Source organism: Hoplias malabaricus, chromosome 18, assembly GCF_029633855.1.
Source record: "Hoplias malabaricus isolate fHopMal1 chromosome 18, fHopMal1.hap1, whole genome shotgun sequence".
In the NCBI taxonomy this organism is placed as follows: Eukaryota; Metazoa; Chordata; class Actinopteri; order Characiformes; family Erythrinidae; genus Hoplias; species Hoplias malabaricus.
The window spans coordinates 1,777,962-1,799,694 of record NC_089817.1 but is presented as its reverse complement, the minus strand read 5'-3'; the positions used below and the strand labels follow the sequence as shown (position 1 = coordinate 1,799,694).

General features: G+C 45.4%; 1 protein-coding gene across 2 annotated transcripts in view; it reads left to right on the top strand.

Annotated features, from left to right (window-relative positions):
* Positions 1 to 21,733, top strand: part of gfra2b (GDNF family receptor alpha 2b) — a 74,863-nt gene that overhangs the window by 28,875 nt on the left and 24,255 nt on the right. For both annotated transcript variants that reach the window (XM_066650975.1, XM_066650974.1), the window contains exons 3-4: positions 2,417 to 2,494; positions 19,704 to 20,088. In XM_066650975.1, the coding sequence (XP_066507072.1) occupies positions 2,417 to 2,494; positions 19,704 to 20,088 (463 nt within the window). The remainder of the gene's footprint in view (positions 1 to 2,416; positions 2,495 to 19,703; positions 20,089 to 21,733) is intronic.

Genomic DNA, 21,733 nt, shown 5'->3' with positions numbered 1-21,733 from the left:
AATAAATAAAGGAAATAAAATGGAAACGTGCTCCGTCTGTGTGTGTTTTTCTAAAACTAGTGGAAACACAGAGAGAAGGTTCAGTTGAGAGAACAAAGCTTCTATGAATCAGGAAATGAACAGGTTCAAGAACCAGAGTTCAGTTAAACACCACTCCAGCTTATTCCAGACGTACTGGACGGAGGTTCAGCACTGCGGAGAACATAGCTCCACAGCTTTTTCATGTGTGTGTGTGTGTGTGCTATTGGGGGTGGGGGTGGGGGTGTATGTGTTTAGTGGATTAACTCTTTGTGCAGAAGCTGCAGATGAAGCTGATCCTGGATGATCCGGTAAAAGCTCAGCAGTCAGGAGCCCATTTTCAGAAAAAACACACACCTCCAGCAGAGACCAAAGGGTCCAGAGCCCCGGGGGTCTTGGGGATGGTGGAGGAAGGTGCTGGAAGAGGTGAATTCTGGGAATGTGATCTCAGCGCGAAGGGCAGGGTGCAGGTGGTGTCTCAGTGTGGCTCCACGCCTGAGAAGTTAATCTCTGAGCTCAGAGAGACAGGCCGAGGAACTGAGGCTAAGCTCCACTCTGCTGTGGAGACTTTCTGTTCTCTTTATTTGAAGTTCTGATCTTAACATTTAATTAATATTTAGCAGTCTCATTAATATCTCTGTAGTTTCTCCTTAACATTTTTGTCATTCCAACTTAATATCTCAATTATTCCACGTTGACATCTCTGAAGTGTCTCATTAACTTCTCTCTGGTGTCTCATTAATATCTCTCTAGTTTCTCCTTAACATATCTTAGTGTCTCATTAATATATTTGTAGTTTCTCCTTAACATCTTTGTAGTGTCTCATTAATATCGCTGTAGTTTCTCCTTAACATCTCTGTAGTGTCTCATTAATATATCTGTAGTTTCTGCTTAATAACTCTGTAGTGTCTCAATAATGTCTCTGTAGTGTCTCCGCAATGTCTTTGTAGTTCCTCCTTAAGATCTTAATGATCCTTAATTTCTCTTAGTGTCTCTTTACATCTCTGTAGTTTCTCCTTAATATCTCTGTAGTGTCTCCTGGATGCCACTGAGGTCTTATGGAGAGACGATGGAGCCTAGCTTGTGTCTCCAGCTGCTCAGATGTTTCTCTTGAGAAAAATGAGATTCTTGAGAGTCCAGGAATGTCCCCTTTGTCTCCTATTGGGTTTGTGATCTATGAGATCTCAGTGATTTCTCATGCTGGGCTTAGTGTTGAGGTAATAACACACCTTTAAATCTACAGCTGAACTGAAGAAAAAGTTCCATGTTTCAGATTTGATGCTGGACACAAGCGTCTCACATGTCTCCTTTTGGTCTCGTCCTGAGGAGGTTTAGGAGAGTTTCCTTTAAGACTCCTCAGTCATTAATGAGCAAGTTTTGAGAAGCAGATTTTCCGGTGTGTGGAGGCGGCTGAGCAGAGTTGCTGTGTAGTACAGCCTGGGATTAGTGCTGGATTATGAACGCTAGAATAAAAGTCCTCCTCAGGATCCACCGCTGAGGGACTCATTTGTGATTTCGTGCTACTGTGGCTTGGGCCGGGCTCCCAGAATGCCACACCAATCAGCCTTAACCTTAAAACCCCCTCCTTGTCCATTTTCTCAGCCCCACTGACCACACAGTTCTCTGCAGTGTAGTTCACCTGTTGTTCTGCATACTTAGTTACCCCCTTTCCCCGTTTTTCAGCGCTCAGGACCCCCACAGAGCAGGTGTGATGTGGTGGTGGATCATTCTCAGCGCTGCAGTGACACTGACGTGGTGGTGGTGTGTTAGTGTGTGTTGTACTGGTGTAGAGTGGATCAGACACAGCAGTGCTGCTGGGGCTAGTAAAGTATGCAGAGGAACAGATGGACTACAGTCTGTAATCACAGAATTACCTAGGGTTCCTGTAAGCTCAGTGGTGCTATAGTAACAAGTAGTGGCCTGGATGTGTCAGAGATGGCCACCTCCATGGAACATAAAGTAGTTCACTCAGGGTTGATGAAGCAGTTTGATTCTTTTTATATTTCATTACTTTCATAAATATTGTTCATACTCTCTGGTGGTTAAAGTAACACTAGGTAATATTTTCACCTTAAAATTACAACTTCAAAATATTTGTGATGCTCCACTGAGCTGTAACAGGGATAATAGATTCTCTAGCACTGCTACTCTGGGCTCAGTACTGCAGAAACTGCACTATGTAACATCTGGAGAAGGGTAGGATACCACTACCACTTCCTCCATCTACACTTTGATGTCAAGACAGTGCTGTAAATGTGAATTACACTCTTCTGTACTAACTATAGGAGGATGCCAGGAGCAAAGATAACACATTTTACCCAGTGTTGCTTTAAAGATGATTTACTGCACCTTTAATAAAAGTGTATCCATTCTGAAATGCCCCTCGTCTGTGTTTCAGGTGAGGAGCTTTACGAGACGTCCCCCTATGAGCCCATGCATCTGTCTGATGAGTTTCGGCTGGCCTCCATTATTTCAGGTAAGAGACACGGCTGTTGTTTGTTAATTGGGACACTGAAGGATGCTGTTATGAAATGCTTTGCGTATCCGAGACCTCCGAGGTCAGCGGACGCTGGGGGACAACATCAAATTATCGGGTTTTCATGGTTTAGTCCAAAGGCAGAGGGCAGGGGAACGCAGGCCTGGAGTTAAGGGGGACATCCAATCAGGACAAATACAAATTTGCATCTTTTCAGTGTCACATTTATTCACAAGAATCCTCCAGCTATTTTGTTTTCTCTGTGATTCAGCAGCCGACTTTCCTCCTTCTACACAGCCAGGCTTCACTCAGAGCCAGATTTTAAAGATTTAAGGTGGCTCTCTGCTCTCTTTCTCTAGGGCTTTTGTTCCAGAAGTAGGTCAACACTTTTATATTCGGACGCAACTTTGTAATTATCGTTTTGGTAAGAGTTGCTAATTTAGGAGTTAATCCAGCACTGAGGCTGATTCATTATCACTAACTATATCCATTTTACAGGATCATACTCCTTACTATTGTACACAATTTAGAATATTGCCTTTTTGTTTGTTCATACTAATGTGTTCATCTGGAGCCCACCAACCCACACACTGTGAAACAAGACCTCAGTCAGTTTCCTATGCGCTGCCAGAGTCCGAAAAACACGGGATAAAATGAGCCACTCTGATTCTGCTCCGCTTCTGACGTCAAGGGCAGAGACTTTAGAATGGCCCCGCCCCCTCGTCTGAGTCTGTCCAATCACAGCGCTGGACCCGTGTTTATGTGAGAGCGCAAAGACGAGGTTAAACTCAGCAAAACAGACACAACAAGCGCGGAGAAATAAGAGCACTGAGTAAAAACGGAGAAAAGGAGAACGGAGAAGAAAGAGAACCGAGCAAAAACAGCTAAAATCCAGAGCTCTGCCTCCACCTTAGTAACCACCGGGGATACCATAGCAACCTCCAAGAAACACCTGACTAACTTAGAAACTACCAAGGTTTACATCATAGCACTCACTTACCAAGACCTAATCAACCACATGAAACATTGCCATAGCAACCACTTTGGAACACTTTCGCAACACCTTAGCAACCACAGGGGACACGTTAGCATTTCTATAGCATTCTCCCTAGCAAAAAAACAAGAACGTTTTTAATCAAAAAAGAAAGACATTTCTAACAAATATTGAATTAATTCAGAAATAAATATGAGACCGAACACAACAGCTTTACTCTCCGCTCCTCAGACAGCGTTTCTTCTCTCCACTAATCCTCACACACAGATCTGAACACAGCTTCGTAAAGAGGAGCCCGGAGTCAAATACCAGAGCAAATATAACATCTCTTAAATCAACTTCACCTGCGATATCTCCCCCACAGCGTGTGATATTCAGGACTTTATCATCGTTTAGATCCAACTGGATGTACATTAGCTCAGCTCTGTGTTTACTCAGGCTCTCTTTCATTAAAACCTGAGTCACAGAGATTATTAAAACCCACACAATGTGGAGGAAAGCTCCGGAGACTAGTGCTAACTCCAGCGAACCTTTACTTCACATCGAACCAGGTGTTACTGAGTAACAAGGTGAATTTCTTGGTTTCCTCACATTTCTCTGTGTTTTACTCACTGGTCTCTAAATCTAAATCTGCTTCACAGATGTGGCCATGAAGGTATAGGTACGTCTGTAGGAACCCCTTATAAAGAGTGAACTCAGATGCTTTAAGAGATAATAAACTCAGCTCTGAAGCAGCTGTACATGAGCGTCCCATTCCCATGCTCAAAGGGGTATAAAGCCTCCCAGTGTTGGTTTGTGGAACAGTGTCCTCTGGAGACAAGGAGCTCCATCCAGTTCCTCTGGGATGAGTTGGAGTGGTGTTTTGATCCAGAACTAATCCCCAACACCAGACCTTGACCCTCACTGATATCATCATCAAATCCTTACAGAAACAGAGTTGGTGAGATTTGGATGAGCAGGTGTCCACACACTTTGGGCCAGACAATGTTTTAATGGTGTAGAGGTTGGGTGATGATGTCAGAGGAAGAAGATGATGATAATGATGAATAAGATGAAGGAGAAGAAGAAGGTGATGATGATGATGATGATGAAGATGGAGAAGAAGGTGATGAAGAAGATGAAGGAGAAGAAGAAGGTAATGATGATGATGATGATGATGAAGATGGAGAAGAAGGTGATGATGATGATGATGATGATGAAGATGAAGGAGAAGAAGATGATGATAATGATGAAGAAGATGAAGGTGAAGAAGAAGTTGATGATGATGATGATGATGAAGATGGAGAAGAAGGTGATGATGAAGATGAAGGAGAAGATGATGATGATGATGGTGATGATGATGAAGATGAAGGAGAAGAAGATGATGATGATGAAGATGATGATGAAGATGAAGGAGAAAATGATGATGATGATGATGATGATGATGATGAAGATGAAGAAGACAACGATTATGAAGATGAAGGAGAAGTTGATAATAATGAAGATGAAGGAGAAGAAGATGATGATGGTGATGAAGATGAAGAAGACGACGATTATGTAGATGAAGAAGAAGATGATGATGATGATGATGGAGAAGAAAGTAATGATGAAGGTGAAGGAGAAGAAGATGATGATGATGATGATGAAGATGATGATGAAGATGAAGGAGAAGAAGTTGATGATGATTAAGATGAAGGAAAAGAAGAAGAAGAAGATGATGATGATGATGATGAAGATGAAGGAGAAAAAGAAGGTGATGATGATGAAGATGAAGGAGAAAAAGAAGATGATGATGATGACAATGAAGATGAAGGAGAAAAAGAAGATGATGATGATGACAATGAAGATGAAGGAGAAAAAGAAGATGATGATGATGATGAAAGAGAAGGTGATGATGATGATGAAGATGAAGGAGAAGAAGTTGATGATGATGAAGATGAAGGAGAAGATGATGATGATGATGATGATGATGATGAAGATGAAGGAGAAGAAGAAGATGATGATGATGATGAAGGAGAAGGTGATGATGATGATGATGATGATGATGAAGGAGAAGAAGGAGAAGAAGAAGAAGATGATGATGATGATGATGAAGATGATGATGAAGATGAAGGAGAAAATGATGATGATGATGATGAAGATAAAGAAGACAACGATTATGAAGATGAAGGAGAAGATGATGATGATGATGAAGATGAAGGAGAAGAAGACGGCGATGATGATGATGATAATGATGATGATGATGATGGAGGAGAAGAAGATGATGATGAAGATGAAGGAGAAGAAGTTGATGATGATGAAGATGAAGGAAAAGAAGAAGAAGAAGATGATGATGATGATGATGATGAAGATGAAGGAGAAAAAGAAGGTGATGATGATGATGAAGAAGAAGTTGATGATGATGAAGATGAAGGAAAAGAAGAAGATGATGATGATGATGATGATGAAGATGAAGGAGAAAAAGAAGATGATGATGATGATGAAGGAGAAGGTGATGATGATGATGAAGATGAAGGAGAAGAAGTTGATGATGATGAAGATGAAGGAGAAGATGATGATGATGATGAAGATGAAGGAGAAGATGATGATGATGATGATGATGATGAAGATGAAGGAGAAGAAGAAGATGATGATGATGATGAAGGAGAAGCTGATGATGATGATGATGATGATGATGAAGGAGAAGAAGGAGAAGAAGAAGAAGATGATGATGATGATGAAGGAGAAGAAGAAGGTGATGAAGGAGAAGAAGATGATGATGGTGATGATGTCAATGAAGAAGACGTAAATGTTGAGGAGGATGAAGATACAGATGAAGAACCCCAGGAAGGAGCTGCATCCCTCCAGAGAAGACAGTAGAGCCATGAGGTCGGGGGCTCCATACTCCTCCGGCTGACTCTTGGCATTGGGCCTTGAGCTGGTCGTCCCTCAGGCTCGTGTTCAGAGTCTCGTCGGACCTCTCTGTGTGGATTACACCAGCCGTGTGAACGCAGCGGGATCCCCTCGTTACTGGAGTGGCTCTAATAATGTGGGCAGTTGATGGAAATGCAGGGTTCTGAGCGTCCGGCGCCAAACAAAGGCCCTGTTTGAATGAAGGCGAGCCCCTGACTGATCCGTTAAGGAGCGTGTGTGGTGCTTTTACTAGAACACAGTGTTGGTTGGGTTTGACGGCGCTGTATTAGTCACGCTCAGAAGCTCGGCTCACCTGGACCACCACCGAGAGAGGAATTATCCGCCGTGAATCATAATTACAGCTCTGGGGAAATAACGCAGATCTGGAGCATGAATAAGGCGTGATTCAGGGCCCTGACCGAGCAGCGTCTCTCCCCCTCGCCTCCTCTCCGTCCTCTCCTCCGTCACCTCCTAAACTTGATTGTATTTTCTTTGGCAAATGAAGTGCGAGGGCTCGGAGTGGATGGAGAGCTGGAGACCTCACCTGGGGTTGATGGCGCTTTTTTCCGCAGCGAGTCGGAGAATACAAATATAGAAAATATGGGGGGGGGAGAGAGAAGGAACGCAGCGCTGATGGAAAGGAACAAAAGCCATCGTCCGTTCTGTCATGAAAAGCTATTTTCTTTTCAATTCCTTATGCGCCAGATCACATTTCTCATTATTTACCCCCACGCCGAGGTAATCTGGGCCCCGAGACGCCACGGATAGGATCGCCGTCGGAAAACAGCACCCAGGAGCTCGGCGCTGGGAAACGTGGATGTTATTTGGCCCCTTCATCAGGGAACCTCTAATCGGAAAAGCAGGGAGGTGCTCCGGTGTCTGGATGTTAGGAGCTGGGACCGTGGGTCATTTTTATCAGAAAACATAAGGCTTTCAGAACAACATCAGCTCACGGCTATTAATCTGTCACACGTTACTCCCTCATCGTCTCACAGCGCCCACAACTCACGACTTCCGCTGGTTTCTCTCACTCCAGTCTCCTTCATTACGCAGGAATTTCTCCAGACGTTCTCTGGAATATAAACACAGCGAATACCACGGAAAAACATAGACCTCTACACACACAGTGCCTTCAGCTCAGAAGAGAGGAGAGGAGGAAGAGAGGAGGAGACAACAGAGGAGTGGAGGTGTGGAGAATGAGTGGAGGGAGGAGAGGAGGAAGAGAGGGGGATGGAGGAGGAGTGAAGGGAGGAGATAAGGAGAGGAGGAGTGAAGGGAGGAGAGGAGGAGTGAAAGGAGGAGAGGAGGAGTGAAGGGAGGAGAGGAGGTGAGGAGGAGTGAAGGGAGGAGAGGAGGTGAGGAGGAGTGAAGGGAGGAGAGGAGGAGTGAAAGGAGGAGAGAATGAGTGAAGGGAGGAGGGGAGGAGTGAAGGGAGGAGAGGAGGAGTGAAGGGAGGAGTGGAGGAGTAAAGGGAGGAGAAGATGAGTGAAAGGAGGAGAGGAGGAGTGAAGGGAGGATAGGAGGTGAGGAGGAGTGAAGGGAGAAGAGGAGGAGAGGAGGAATGGAGGAGTGAAGGGAGGAGAGGAGGTGAGGAGGAGTGAAGGAGTAAAGGGAGGAGAGAATGAGTGAAGGGAGTAGAGGAGGTGAGGATGAGTGAAGGGAGGAGAGGAGGAGTGAAGGGAGGAGAGGAGGTGAGGAGGAGTGAAGGAGTAAAGGGAGGAGAGGATGAGTGAAGGGAGTAGAGGAGGTGAGGATGAGTGAAGGGAGGAGAGGATGTGAGGAGGAGTGAAGGGAGGAGAGGAGGTGAGGAGGAGTGAAGGAGTAAAGGGAGGAGAGGATGAGTGAAGGGAGGAGAGGAGGTGAGGAGGAGTGAAGGAGTAAAGGAAGGAGAGGAGGAGTGAAGGGAGGAGAGGAGGTGAGGAGGAGTGAAGGACTAAAATGAGGAGAGGATGAGTGAAGGGAGGAGAGGAGGTGAGGAGGAGTGAAGGACTAAAATGAGGAGAGGATGAGTGAAGGGAGGAGAGGAGGTGAGGAGGTGAGGAGGAGTGAAGGAGTAAAGGAAGGAGAGGAGGAGTGAAGGGAGGAGAGGAGGTGAGGATGAGTGAAGGGAGGTGAGGATGAGTGAAGGGAGGGGAGGAGGAGAGGAGGAATGGAGGAGTGAAGGGAGGAGAGGAAGTGGAGGAGGAAATGGAGGAGTGAACTGACCTCGCTCTTCATTAACAGTAGGAGCAGGAGCAGAGGGTGTGTACCTCACGTATTTTAAGAAACACACTCTTGCTGATGTATTTTTATAATGAATCACCACACACTCCAGTGTCTCCAGCTCCCGACCCATAACCCGGTCATGGACTTGAACGGGGGACGCTGCGGGGCCAGAAAAAGAGCAGATGAGAAGAGAAGGAAGGGCTTTAAAAGAAAGGACAGGAGGAATAGAGAGAGCGAGGGAGATAAGAGGATAACAGAACGTGACGTTTAAAGGATGGACAGAAAGAGAAGCGGAACATTAAAGGATGCGGGAGACAAGAGCAGCGTCTCTAATCGATCAGAGCGAGGCCCGCTGCCGAGACGCAGGAGGTGACTTCGAAGGGAACGACTCGCCGTGGACACGCAGTCTTTTATTTCTTTGTCCCAGCAGGTGGCGGAGACATCGGGAGCTTCCCGTTAGAGGGGTTCACGTTTGGGATGAGGACGGAGAGAAAAGGAGAGAAAAGGAGAGAAAGAAACTGAACTCTCAAAGAGACTCGTCTCTGAGAAACCCCTCTGTTTTTAGGGGATGGATTCAGAGGACGAGTCATTAGTTCAGCTGCTGAGAGCAGAGAGCTGTAAACAAGATCCACCGCCGCGTCACGCCTCACGCAGATATTATACAGAACTATACGTCAAACGCGTCAATTCTGCGCCTCTCACGCGGCTGATACACGTCTCTCTTTCTCTACATCAGCATCCTTTCATTGTTTACACGCTCCAGTGTTTATAGACATCCGAGCTGCCATGGAAACACAGCACCATCCAGCATCAGCACCACACCTCACTAATGCTCTCAGAGCTGCCATCAGACCCTCACAGCAATGTTCAAACCTCTACTGTAAAGAGTGGAGATGTCCTGCCCTCCACACCAGAGGAGACGCTGGACGAGGCGGTGTCCAGACACTGCTGTTACAGAGGGACACTCTGGGTCCTAAGGTGTGCCCTATTCACTACATAGTGCACTATTTTAGGGTTCCACCATTTAATGAACAATTTTCAGTGACAGACAAACAATTCCACAGTGCACTGCAGTAAGACGTTTACAAACATGTACATAGTTGGAGTTCTGGGGGTTGGGGGTCTGACCTTCCTCATTAGGAATCAGACCCCGGGGGGTGTCTACACGTCTGTGTACACTGTGTACTTATTACAGTATATTTCCCATGAGCAGCACTTTAGTCATCTGTGTTTGTTTTTAAATGTATTTTAAAAGTACAGTCACAGTGACGTATTCACACCTGGGAGAGTTTAGAACTATGATTTCAGACCCTGAAGTGGACTGTACAGTTCCTCGTCTCGTCCCCAGCCTCACTCCAGTCACTGGTCATGTCTTCAATAGGGAACAAGTCGTTCACTACCCTCCTGCGTTCAGTTCCCTACAGGGACCTGCGTAGTGAGAAATGTAGAGAATAGTGAGTAGGGAGCGATTTGGGGTTTAGTGGGGCATTGTGTTCGCTAATTCACACACACATGCACGCACACACACACACACACACACAGACACACACACACACACACAATTATTTTTATTTTCATAGTTACTGTTATATCCATGTTTAAATTTTAGTGCTTATTATTAGTTGCAGTTTGATAAAAAGTAGAGGGACAGAAGAGTATGGAGAGTGAAAGAGAGAGTGAGACAGAGAGAGGAAGAGACAGACAGGGAGAGAGAGAGAGAGAGAGAGAGAGAGAGAGAGAGAGAGAGAGAGAGATTGCAGATTGCTCCTGATGTAGTTCTCTAACAAATTCAAAGTTGACCTCTTCCCTTGCCTTGAGTCAAAGCAGAAAATACCCCCCCCTCGCTCTGTTTTTCCCTCTCTCTCTCTCCCTCTGTCTCTCTCTCTCTCTCTCTCTCTCTCTCTCTCTCTCTCTCTCTCTCTCTCTCTCCCTCTCTCTCTCTCTCTCTCTCTCTCTCTCTCTCTCCCACACTCTCTCTCTTGCTCTCTCTTTGTATCTCTCTTTCTCCCTCACTCTCTCTCTCTCTCTCTCTCTCTCTCCCTGTCTGTCTCTTCCTCTCTCTGTCTCACTCTCTCTTTCACTCTCCATACTCTTCTGTCCCTCTACTTTTCTCTCATCCTCTCTCTCTCTCTCACTCTCTCTTTGTCTCTCTCTCCCTGTCTCTCTCTCTCTCTCTCTCTCTCTCTCTCTGCCTCACTCTCTCTTTGTCTCTCTCTCCCTGTCTGTCTCTCTCTCTCTGCTGATTGTAATTGTCAGTGTAAGATGCTGCTGTTGTGAGAGTTGTTAATTTATTTGTTTTAGAAGTATGTCACTCAGTTGTTCTATAGAAATTAATTGAGCTGTGGAACAGTGGAACTGTGTTCTCTGGAGAAATCCAGTTCCTCTGGGATGAGCTGGAGTGGTGTCTCTGCTTCAGAACTAATCCCCAACATCAGACCCTGACCCTCACTGATGACTATGTTCCGATATCTGTATTGTACATAAGACCTTCCCAAAGACCTCTACATGAAGTTGGGAAGTTACGCGTTCTACAATAAAGTCCCTTGTTCGGTGCATGTCAGGGTCGGGGCGAACAGCGAGCGGCTCATTATCATTTAAAGGAACAGGTGCTGAAAGCGGGCGTTCTGAACAGGGGCTGTTTACACAGGGGGAGAACACTGCTGTGGGGCTCGTGGGGTTTGGACCAAAGCAGGTCACAGACGCTTCAATAAGAAACAGAACTGTGTTCCTCTGTGGAGACGAGGAGGTGTGGTATATTTAAGACATTTAGTGAATCTAGGCTATGACTGAGGAAACCCAGCTGTTTCTTTTGGGCGAGGTGTGTTTTTCCTGTCAGATTTATTCAAATTATAACCTAATTTCTGGAGTGTTTCCACATGGGCCTGATCAGCTGATCACTCTGGGAGCGAGGAACCGTTCTGGTGTGTGGGCTTCATAACAGCGATTTGCTGGTTGGTTCCTCACAAAACTCTGTCATCTTCACGGGTTTTAGGCAGTTTCTAACCAGCACAAGACCCAGAACCGAGCTCACAAATCCGGGCCAAGGTCGAATGTTGCAAATCGAATATGGGAATAAAAAGGAGATGCCCCTCAGACCGTTCAGAACGAAAAGAGAATCACAGACGAGCAATCGAGGGGAATCCAGCTGCAGGTCAGGACCGCTGCTGTTTTAACAGGCAAGGCGTGATGTTCCGAAGGATTTAGGCCTGTTTTCCACAGGAACAAACAGAATCCCACCTCAGACGTGTTCAGAGAGAAGAAGAACATCTGGATGAAAATATGTGGCAGATTATAAGCGAGTGAGGAATCACGTCTGTTTCCTGAAGAGCCGCTTCAGACGCAGAGGCAGCAGAACGGCTGAGACCCAGCAGTCACCGGCGCATGCTTTTCAAGGACTCACACCTGTTCGTCTGGAGGAATTTAAAGAAAATCCAACTCAGAACGGTTTGAAAAGGACACCTGATCAAATTTAAGCCGCTGAAACATGCTGCAGCACACAGGCAATCGTTTTACCAGTCGTACCCTGCTGCTTTCCAGGAATCCCAGCTGTTATAATGGGCAAGGCCTTTCATTTTTGCTTTTTGAAGAATTCCAGCTGTTTTAAATGTTTTAAACAACAAACAGATTCAGCTTTTAGTAAAAACCTGTGGCTTTTGAAGAATGACGCCTGTTTTTTTCAGATAAATTAATGGGAAACCCACCTCCAGTGTTGGGAAAGTAGATCAATGTTTGGTGTCACCTTCTGAAAATGATGCAGGGTCATTATCAAGAGCCAATCAAAGCCTGTTGTTTTTGAGAAGCAGGGATGTTGAAGCCATGTAGCATTTGAGGAAAATATGTCTGCGGTTCCTGAGGAAGGTCCTCAGACAGAAGCACGGCCGACAGTCAGACACAACTGGGAATCAGGGCTGCTTTACTGGGCGAGACATGCCCTCTGTGTTTGCCTTGAGGAAAACTATAACAGGTGCCACCTCCTCTGATGCGTTTATGACAAAGGACTCAACATCACACCTGTTCATTCCCAGGAACCGAAGGGAATCCAGCTCAAATACCGTCTGAAAGACGAAAAGCAGCTAAGAAAATGTGTCATACAGCTTCTCCCCAGACAAAGACGTGTCGCCCGCTTCTTCATCCTCAGGAATGTAAAGGAAATTCATCTCTGACATGTTCAGAGAGAGCAGCCGGAGAATGGGGTGCCCATTAGGAACCGTTAACTTTCACAACAAACATTTATCTCCAGAACATGCAGCGGAACCACAGCCCGTCAAAATAAAACAGAGGCCGCCCTCTTCAGAGGAAAGTGGCTGCCTTTATGGGAAAGGTGTGAGGTTTTTGAGGAATCACAGCTGTTTTCCTTCAGATGAAAATAGAAATCACTTCTCAGACACATTCAGAAAAAAAGAAAAAGAGCATGATAAAACATTCACTAATTTATTCACTCATTTATTACAGCCTCAACCAGACCCTAAGTGCTCTGTGCTATCTGACAATGCTACAGAAAACAGTGCTCCCATTCATTGTGACTAATGATGGCACTGAGCTTTTAGGGTCTAGTCAAGTAATGAGTCTGTAACAAAGCTATAATGAGCCTGTAACAAGCCTTTAATAAACATTTAATGAGCCAGTAACAAGTCTGTAACAAACCTGTAGCAAAGATGTAATGAGCCTGTAACAAAGCTGTAATGAGCCTGTAACAAACCTGTATCAAAGCTGTAAGGAGCCTGTATCAAAGCTGTAACGAGCATGTAACAAAGCTGTAACGAGTCTGTAACAAACCTGTATCAAAGCTGTAAGGAGCCTGTAACAAAGCTGTAACGAGCCTGTAAAGAGCCTGTAAGCTGTAACTAGCCTGTAACAAACCTGTAACAAAGCTGTAACTAGCCTGTAACAAAGCTGTAACTAGCCTGTAACGAGTCTGTAACAAAGCTGTAACGAGCCTGTAACAAAGCTGTAACGAGTCTGTAACAAACCTGTAACAAAGCTGTAACGAGCCTGTAACAAAGCTGTAACGAGCTTGTAACGAGCCTGTAGCAAAGCTGAAATGAGCCTGTAACAACATTTTGAACATTGTGTTGATAACGTTTGAGCCACAAAAGGTTTTGTGAATCTGATTACAAAAATCGATTTCTGAGATCATTCTGGTCTCCTATGATCTGCTACATGACCCCTTCCCATCGGAAAAAATATCACCCATGATCCAATATTGTGGCTTTCAAGATGGCGGCCGTGTTCCGGACACAGTCTAAAAGATAGACCCCTCCGCCATTACTCACTGCGGTATTCAGAAGTAAGTTTCTCTTTCCTTTCTGAAATAAAGTGTATCCTGCGTCTTTTGACGTAGAGGACAACAACAGCCTGATAATACATCACTCACCTGACTTCTGTTGTGTGTGTGGAACCATGTCTGTTGGTCCAGAGGACGTTATCCTCAAACGGGTCCAGGACAAAGACAAGCACTGATTATCTTCAAATGCCTAATCACAATCACAATCAAGAACAATGGCGCTGCCTCGAGGACGCGTCCCCATCCCGACCAATCAGCGCTGATTTATTTAAAAACCAAAAAACAGACCCCATCTCAACTAACGTCCTCAGAAAGAAACGCTCAGCATTCCCAACATGACGTGTCCTGCTTCCTGGGAATCGCTCCTGTTTTCTGATGGCACAGGAAGGGGATCCATCTCAGACATTTTCAGGAAACAGTTCCTAGTCCCAGTCCAGGAATCTCGGCTGTTGGTTTAATGGTCAGGGCATGTTTTTTTGTTGAAGGGATTGGGGTTGTTTTCCTCCAGCAACAGAAAGTAATTCCACCTCAGGCGTGTCCAGAAAGAAGACACATTTTCCCAGGATAAAGTGTTATATGCTCTAGGAATCCCTTCTGTTTTTCATCTGGAATAAATAAAGTGGACCTGAAGGATTCAGTTTGGCTTTGTATTTGATCCCCCCCCCACACTTTTTTTGAAGGGGCTTTAAATAAAAAAAAACAAGATCAGCACTGAGCTTGACCTCCGCACCTTTGGATCCTGTAAACTTTGATTTCAAAGGGGCCTTGCAGGCATTCTTGTCCTGGCTTTCCTTTTCAGAGATGAAATGAGACGATGTTGTGTGTGTATGTGTGTGTGTTTGGAAGCCAGGGGGGGGGGGGGGGGGGGGCAAGCTGAAAAAAAGCTGAGAAGTGCATGTGGGGGGCTTTAGCTCTGACCTGAACACAAGGCTGCTCTCCGCAGTAAAGGCAATCAGCGGACAGGTAGACTCTCCACTACCATGACCTTGCGAAAGCCTGTGTGAGATGCGTTTTGAAGCCTGGCCTGATTCCCTGGGCTTTAATAAAACATGCAGCAGAGCCGCGGGGAAGGCTTCTGAGCCCCGGAAACGGAGGGGGGGAGAAAAATATGTGGAAAAGCCATGTCTGTCAGGGAGATAACAAGCTAGCCCCGGCGTAGCGCTAATTGGCCATTGCATAGGAATATGAGCGGAATATTTATCACTCCCGCCAACTCCAGGCAAGACCCACAGCATCGTAGCTTTCTCCCCTCCAACAGTTTCCTCACAGAGAGCCGCTATGGGATAATGAGAGAAGGAAGAGTGAGTGTGTGTGTGTGTGTGTGTGTGTGTGTGTGTGTGTGTGTGTGTTTGTTTGGGGTGAAGGGCTAGGGGGTAAAACACAGGGCCAGGGCCTGTAGGCTTCAGACTTCTTAACAAAAACATGTCTTCGATTACATCAGGAACTTGACTCACTCTCATTTCCATTACCCCTCTCCAGGACCCCCCATCCCCCCGTACCCACACTTCTGCCAATGTGCTGGAGAGGATGCAAACATTGGGTCAAATGCTTTTAAACCCCTCAGTGTCTGGACTGAGAACAGTCCACCGACCAAAAACATCCAGCCGACAGCGTCCTGTGTCACTGATGAAGGACTAGAGGACGAGCGACACACACTGTGCAGCGACAGATGAGCTACTGTCTCTGACTCTACATCTACAAGGTGGACCAACGAGGGAGGAGTGTCTCACAGAGTGGACAGAGAGTGGACACAGGGTTTAAAGAGTCTGTCTGATCCACTCTACACCAGCAGAACAAGGCAAGGGAAGAGTAGAACAACAGATGGACTACAGTGTGGTCAGTGGAGCTGAGAGAGTGGACAGTGAGTGTAGAAAGAAATAGGTGGCTTCCAGTGTTAGATGCGTTTGCTTATCTCCACTCAGAATAATCAACAGCACCATGTGTCTGAACGAGTGTAAATCTGATCCTCGGTGTTAAGGCCTGGTCCTGACTGGGCTGTGAGCTTCCCTCGCTCCACAGTGAGGAAGAAAAGAGGAAGAGACGAAGAAAGAAAGGAGAGCACGAGAGCGGAACAGAGCCTCTCAGATCAGATCAGCTTCCATGGCTCTGAACCCGAGGCAGAAATGTAGGAAAACAACACAAACAGAAAGAGAATCAAGCCCAGCTCAGACCCCTCCACACACACAGCCCAGAGAGTGTGGGGGGAGGGGGGGCTGAAATGACATCACCACATTAATATGAAACAGCCCCACTTTTCCTGTGGCTGCTTTGGAAATGAGAGCATTTCTGACTTAAAAAAAAAAACAAGTATACAAAAAAAAAACATTCTGAATAAACAGCAACCTTGAGCCTATGAAAGAAACGCAGTCAGCAGCTCATGAGCCAATGGTTGTCAGGGGTGAACTTTCAGTCACATGCACTAACACAAAAAACTCTGTCTCTTTGTAAATTACCAGAGAAAAATAGCAAAACCTTCAGATTATTACAAATAAATACCACTTCAAATGAGACTACACTTTTATAAATGGTTTAAAGTGTATTTATTAATACTTATTTATTATGTTGTCAATACATTAACAGTCATTAATAATCAGTCATAACACTAAGATTAAAATGTCAGCAGTGATGTTATCTGCCAAATAGTGAACCCACATTCATCTACAGATCCTGCCAAATACTGACCTCACCGTGTCTCCTCCATCGGTCGACGTTAACCCCGTCAGCTCCAGCACTTATTTGTTAATAAGCTTAACCCTTTAATGAATTAGCCACCAACAGAGAGTCTTTTTATTCATTAATGATAATGTGGTGTGGACTTTAACGTGTGAAACGACTAAATTCACATCCTCCTCTGAGCTCATTCACACTTTCAGTGTCAGACAAAAGAGGGGTCACTGTCGCACTTCCTGTCTCTGTTACAAATGATTATCAATGACTTTTAAAATGTTTACAACCTAATTACAAAAGAAAAATAAATGTAATAAACAGGCTCTTAAACCATGTATATATCGATGTAAGTGTAGTCAGAGTGGTTACTTCCAGACAGGAGAGTGACACAGGAGATTCATTCAGCACATAATCTCTGATTTCATTTTGAAGCTACTGATGGTGTTCAGTTTTCAGTTAAAAAATGAAAGGGATTAAAACTTTATCACATTAACGTGTTAATTTTGACGTCCCCTAAATCTCCAACACACACACACACACTGATTACTAGAACTAGAACATCTTCAGCATTGGAAAGTCAAGGTGCAGGGGCATAAGCAGAAGTGGCACCACCACATTAATATGAAACAGCTCCAATTTTCCTGTGGCTGCTTTGGAAATTTCGGAGTCAAAAAAACATCCTGAATAAACATGGGTGTCTCGGCAGAAGCTCACCTCGCTCATAAACGGGTCACATCAGCACTTCCCAGCAATCTGAGCTTTAAAACAGCTTATCCAACATTTCTCTGTGGGTAAAAAAACCCAATTAAAGCAGCTGCCGAGAACAAAGACGAACAGCTACGGAGCTTTTAGTCAAAAACGCAATTAGAGCCGTTATCAGAGCAGTGGAAAAGGTCAGAACACGTCACGGTTTTAACGCTGAGACGACAGACACGCCAGATCCTCCCCCAGGGCGGAGAGGACACGCTTCTTCAGTTCTGTTCCTCAAAGTCCTGCTTTATTCACTTCTTTCAAGGTTCAAAGTTAAAACTCGTCAAGCGTTCACTCTCTCCTCATTATCTCACCTGGAACAACACGTCTGTCCTTATTATATCCACATTTTAAACCTTCGTTTAAAGTTACACAAGCCTTCATTCCTCAAAGCTGAGCAGAAACAAGTGAGGGACAAAGAACTCTGCGCCCAGGAACTCGTCTGACAACAAAACAGGCCGAGGACTGAAAGCAAATTGATTGGCTGCGGTACACGGAAACAAGGGCTGTACCTTATTTACACGGGACACGCCCTGATTTACTTTCAAGCCCTGATCACTTCCAAGAAGCCCAGAGTAATGTTGACAGTGAGATGATTCAGCAGCTCATGAGCCAATGGTTGTCAGGAATGATCTAAAATGTCAGAAATGTATAGAATTGTGTTCTTAAAGTCACACTTTAGTGAGGTGCTGGTGACATTTAAATCACATCATTTTAAATACAATGCTTCCTCAAATGCATCTGATGTGTAATGATGTCAGCAGGAACCTGTGGGTGTTTTCTACTAACAAATGAAGCTCCGCCAACCTGCTCCTCATTTACATACTATTTACATACGTTTGCGAGCCAATGGCTGTACTTGTAGGAAGACTCTCACGCGTCGTCGTGAGTATAGAGTTAAACTGACGGCGGAGCTGAGAGTGGAGGAATTAAACACTGGAGTAAACCGAGCGTGCTGATTGGTTGGAGATGGAAGAATGATGTGATGGAGGTGTGTGATGGTGGAAACAGCGTGTCACTGCAGTGGATTAGAGGCTGTTGCTCCACCCCCTGTGTTTAAGGTGGAGTTTGTGGGCGGAGTCAGTCATAAAAAATAAAAATACTGTGTAATGTGTCTTTAAACAGAAGGTGGAGGAGGAGGAGGAGCGTGTGTTTATATCAGTGCTCATGGAAAAATAACTCCACCCTCTTTAGGACTGCAACAAAGTGCAGATTATTAATGTTGAGTGTCTCAGTGGCTTTAATCCTGTCTGAACGGACCATTTCAGTAATTTTTCCTGAGTGTGTGCTCCTGTTTCAGGAAAGACTCCTGAGACTGCCCGCCCTACACTGGAGTTCTCACGGACTCCTAATCTATTATCACCAGTAGATTGACCAGAGGAGGATAGATCCCCTGTGTGAGCCCTGGTTCCTCCCAAGGTCTTTTCCTCAGCTGAGGGAGACTTTCCCTGCCACTGTTGCCCTTGGCCTGGCGATTTGATTTGATTTGAGACTTTTACCTCAGTAAAACGAGCAGTAAACATATCCCCTGATAATTAATCCCCTCTGAATTGACATGTGGGAGAATATTCCGTTATATCCCGGGTAAAGGATTTTTTTTGTGAGTTTTCTTATGAATGGAGGAGCTGAAGCATTTTTTGTAGTAGTAGTTTTTGAAGTAGTTTTGTGCTCGATAAAAATATGCAATTATTTGTCATTGTACAACGGAATGCATCTTCTGCATTTAACTCATCTGTGGCATTGAACACACAAACACACACTAGTGCACCAGGGGCTGTGAACACACACCCAGAGCAGTGAGCAGCCATCCCCGGTGCAAGTGGAGCATTTGGGGTTCAGTGCTTTACTCAAGGGCACTTCAGCTGTGGATGTTCCTGCTGGTCCTGGGGATCGAACTGGCAACCCTCTGGTACCAAGACCCATCTATAAACATTAGGCCAAGGTTGCCCCAGTGTATAGCAGGCTCCATACGTATTATAAATGTTTGTCCTACTATTTAAGTTACCGTTAAATGGTTTACAATATCAGTTATAATTAGTATGTGAAGGGTTAATAAAATGTTTGCCATTTTTTTCACTCATTATCTGTTTTGAAGGACTTGAAGAGGGCTGGGCTCAGGGCTGGATCATTTTGGTGGGAGAACTTTTCTCAGAACAGTGGTGACATTGTAAATACTCTAGTAGCACTGCTGTGTCTGATCCACCGTGTGACGGCAATGTGTGACTCTAGTAGCTGCTCCCATCTCTGCAAAATATACATCACTGACATTGACATTGATGACACTGACATTGACATTGATGACATTACTGCACCTCCCCACAGAGAACTAACCCCATCCTAATAGGGCTTTAGTGTCTGCTCCTGTTCTTATTGTTATGGCTGTTATGATGATGTTGATACACTCATCTGATACACATGATACTCTCTCTCTCTCTCAGCCATGGACTCGGCCGTGTCAAAGGGGAACTTGTGCTCGGACGGAGGGAAGCAGTGTAACCCGTGTCTGGACGCAGCAAAGGCCTGCAACCTGAACGAGACGTGCAAGCGCCAGCGCTCGGCTTACATCGCAACCTGCAACCGCGCAGCTCCGCTGGCCCACAGCCAGGAGCCCTGCAACCGCAAGCGCTGCCACAAAGCCCTGAGGCAGTTCTTTGAGAAGGTCCAGACGGAGTTCAGCTTCCCTCTGCTTTTCTGCTCCTGCCGAGACCAGGCCTGCGCTGAGCGCCGTCGTCAGACCATCGTCCCGGCCTGCTCCCTGCACGACAGAACCAAGCCCAACTGTCTAGAACTGCGCAGAACCTGCCGCTCGGACCCACTCTGCAGGTAACTACACCACGCTGCACCTCGTAACTGGTCCACGGATGAAAGAAACAAAGCCAACTCTGAATAACTGAGACCGGACCCAAACTGCTGGTAAAAAGAGTGTTATGTCCTGTTTTTATCATCAGTTTTGCTCTGATTCGCAATCACAGTAAGAGGCAAGTGACAGACAGAACCAGACACAAAGTATTTTATCCCGAGTACTAAGTCAAAGACTTGTTAGAACCTAGACTAATGGTGCTTTTCCGCCGCATGAGTCCAGCTCCACACGACTCGACACGACTCAGCCCTGTTTACTTAAAGCTTGTCGCTTTTCCACTGGCAGGGCTCCCCCTCGAAATGGAGCTGGTGACATCACAAAAACTCGTCTCTAACAGGAATCGCCGGCTTTGAAAACCACAACAGCGACAGCAGTAAAGTTAGGCGCTGTTTATTCATCGTGTGTCGTGTGTTGTTTTAGTTTTTGGACACGGCTCCACCCCCAGTTCTACAGTTATCTGTTAATCGTCGCACCTTCACCTTTCGCTGGAAATTTTCATCTGCCATCGGCTCAAGAAGCGTTTAAACCTCTTCTAAACGCCTCGATGTAAAGTTACGAGCTGCTGCTGTGAGTCCGATAAAAGTAAACGTGAAAGCTGTTGTAACTTTAGAGCTTTTACGAGCGGCGGTTTGTGCTGGATTTGAATGAGCTCTGCGTTTCACCGTGAGATACGTCTCTCTGGCCAATCAGAGCTCTGCAGGGTTTACACCTCACCATTTAGTACTTACTCGACTCGGTAAGATCCAGGAGTGAAAACCTACCCGGTTCTAGGGACCGGGACCAGATTTGGCCAGTGGAAATGTAAAAGAGCCGTGCTGAGTCGAGTCGAGCCGTGCAGGCTCCATGCAGTGGAAAAGTGTCTAGAACTCAACCCCAGCTACAGTAAACAAAAGCGGATCACACTAAGCTACTGTTACTGATTTTAGCCCTGATTTTAGTCGGTGTTGAGTCTTTGCTGGTTGTCTTCAGTCTGCTGATTTTAAAAATGTGCTACAACAAAAACACACCCTCTAGAAACAAATGGATAAAAGGTGGTCGGCTTAAGGTGCAATCCTCATTCGCTTGTTTCTAGTGGGTGTGTTTTTGTCGTAGCACCATTCTGAATATTTGCTTGCCCCTGAAGAGAAAATTAAATCAACAGTCTACTGCTTCTTAATTTCCTAAGTAAGCATTTATTTGCCTTGTTAAGTCCCACAATGCACACACGTTTATATTTTGTAATGCCTGTGGCACCTCACTGAGGATCTGAAAGTGGTTTGAATGGTGGAGGGAAGCTGTAGGGATGTATTTATGTAAGAGTTTTATTTTGCTTCTGACGTCTAGTGTGTTTTACCTGCATCAGCCCTGAGGTTTTGAACCCAAACATGTCTTACAGGGAAAACAGTGTACATTTTATTTGGCAGGTACTTTGTCATTTATAAAGAGCAGAAGGAAGTCCTAGTGTCGTAGATGACCCATGTGCACTCTGAGGCTCTGTAACGATCAGAGTATACCTTCATTTCCCATAGAGCTGCCTCAGGGTTCAGTTTCTCAAGGTAAGGAGTGCAGAGTCTGTGCTACGTCTTCTGGGTGTGAAGGGCGTAATCAGGGCAGTGCCTGGCTCCATCA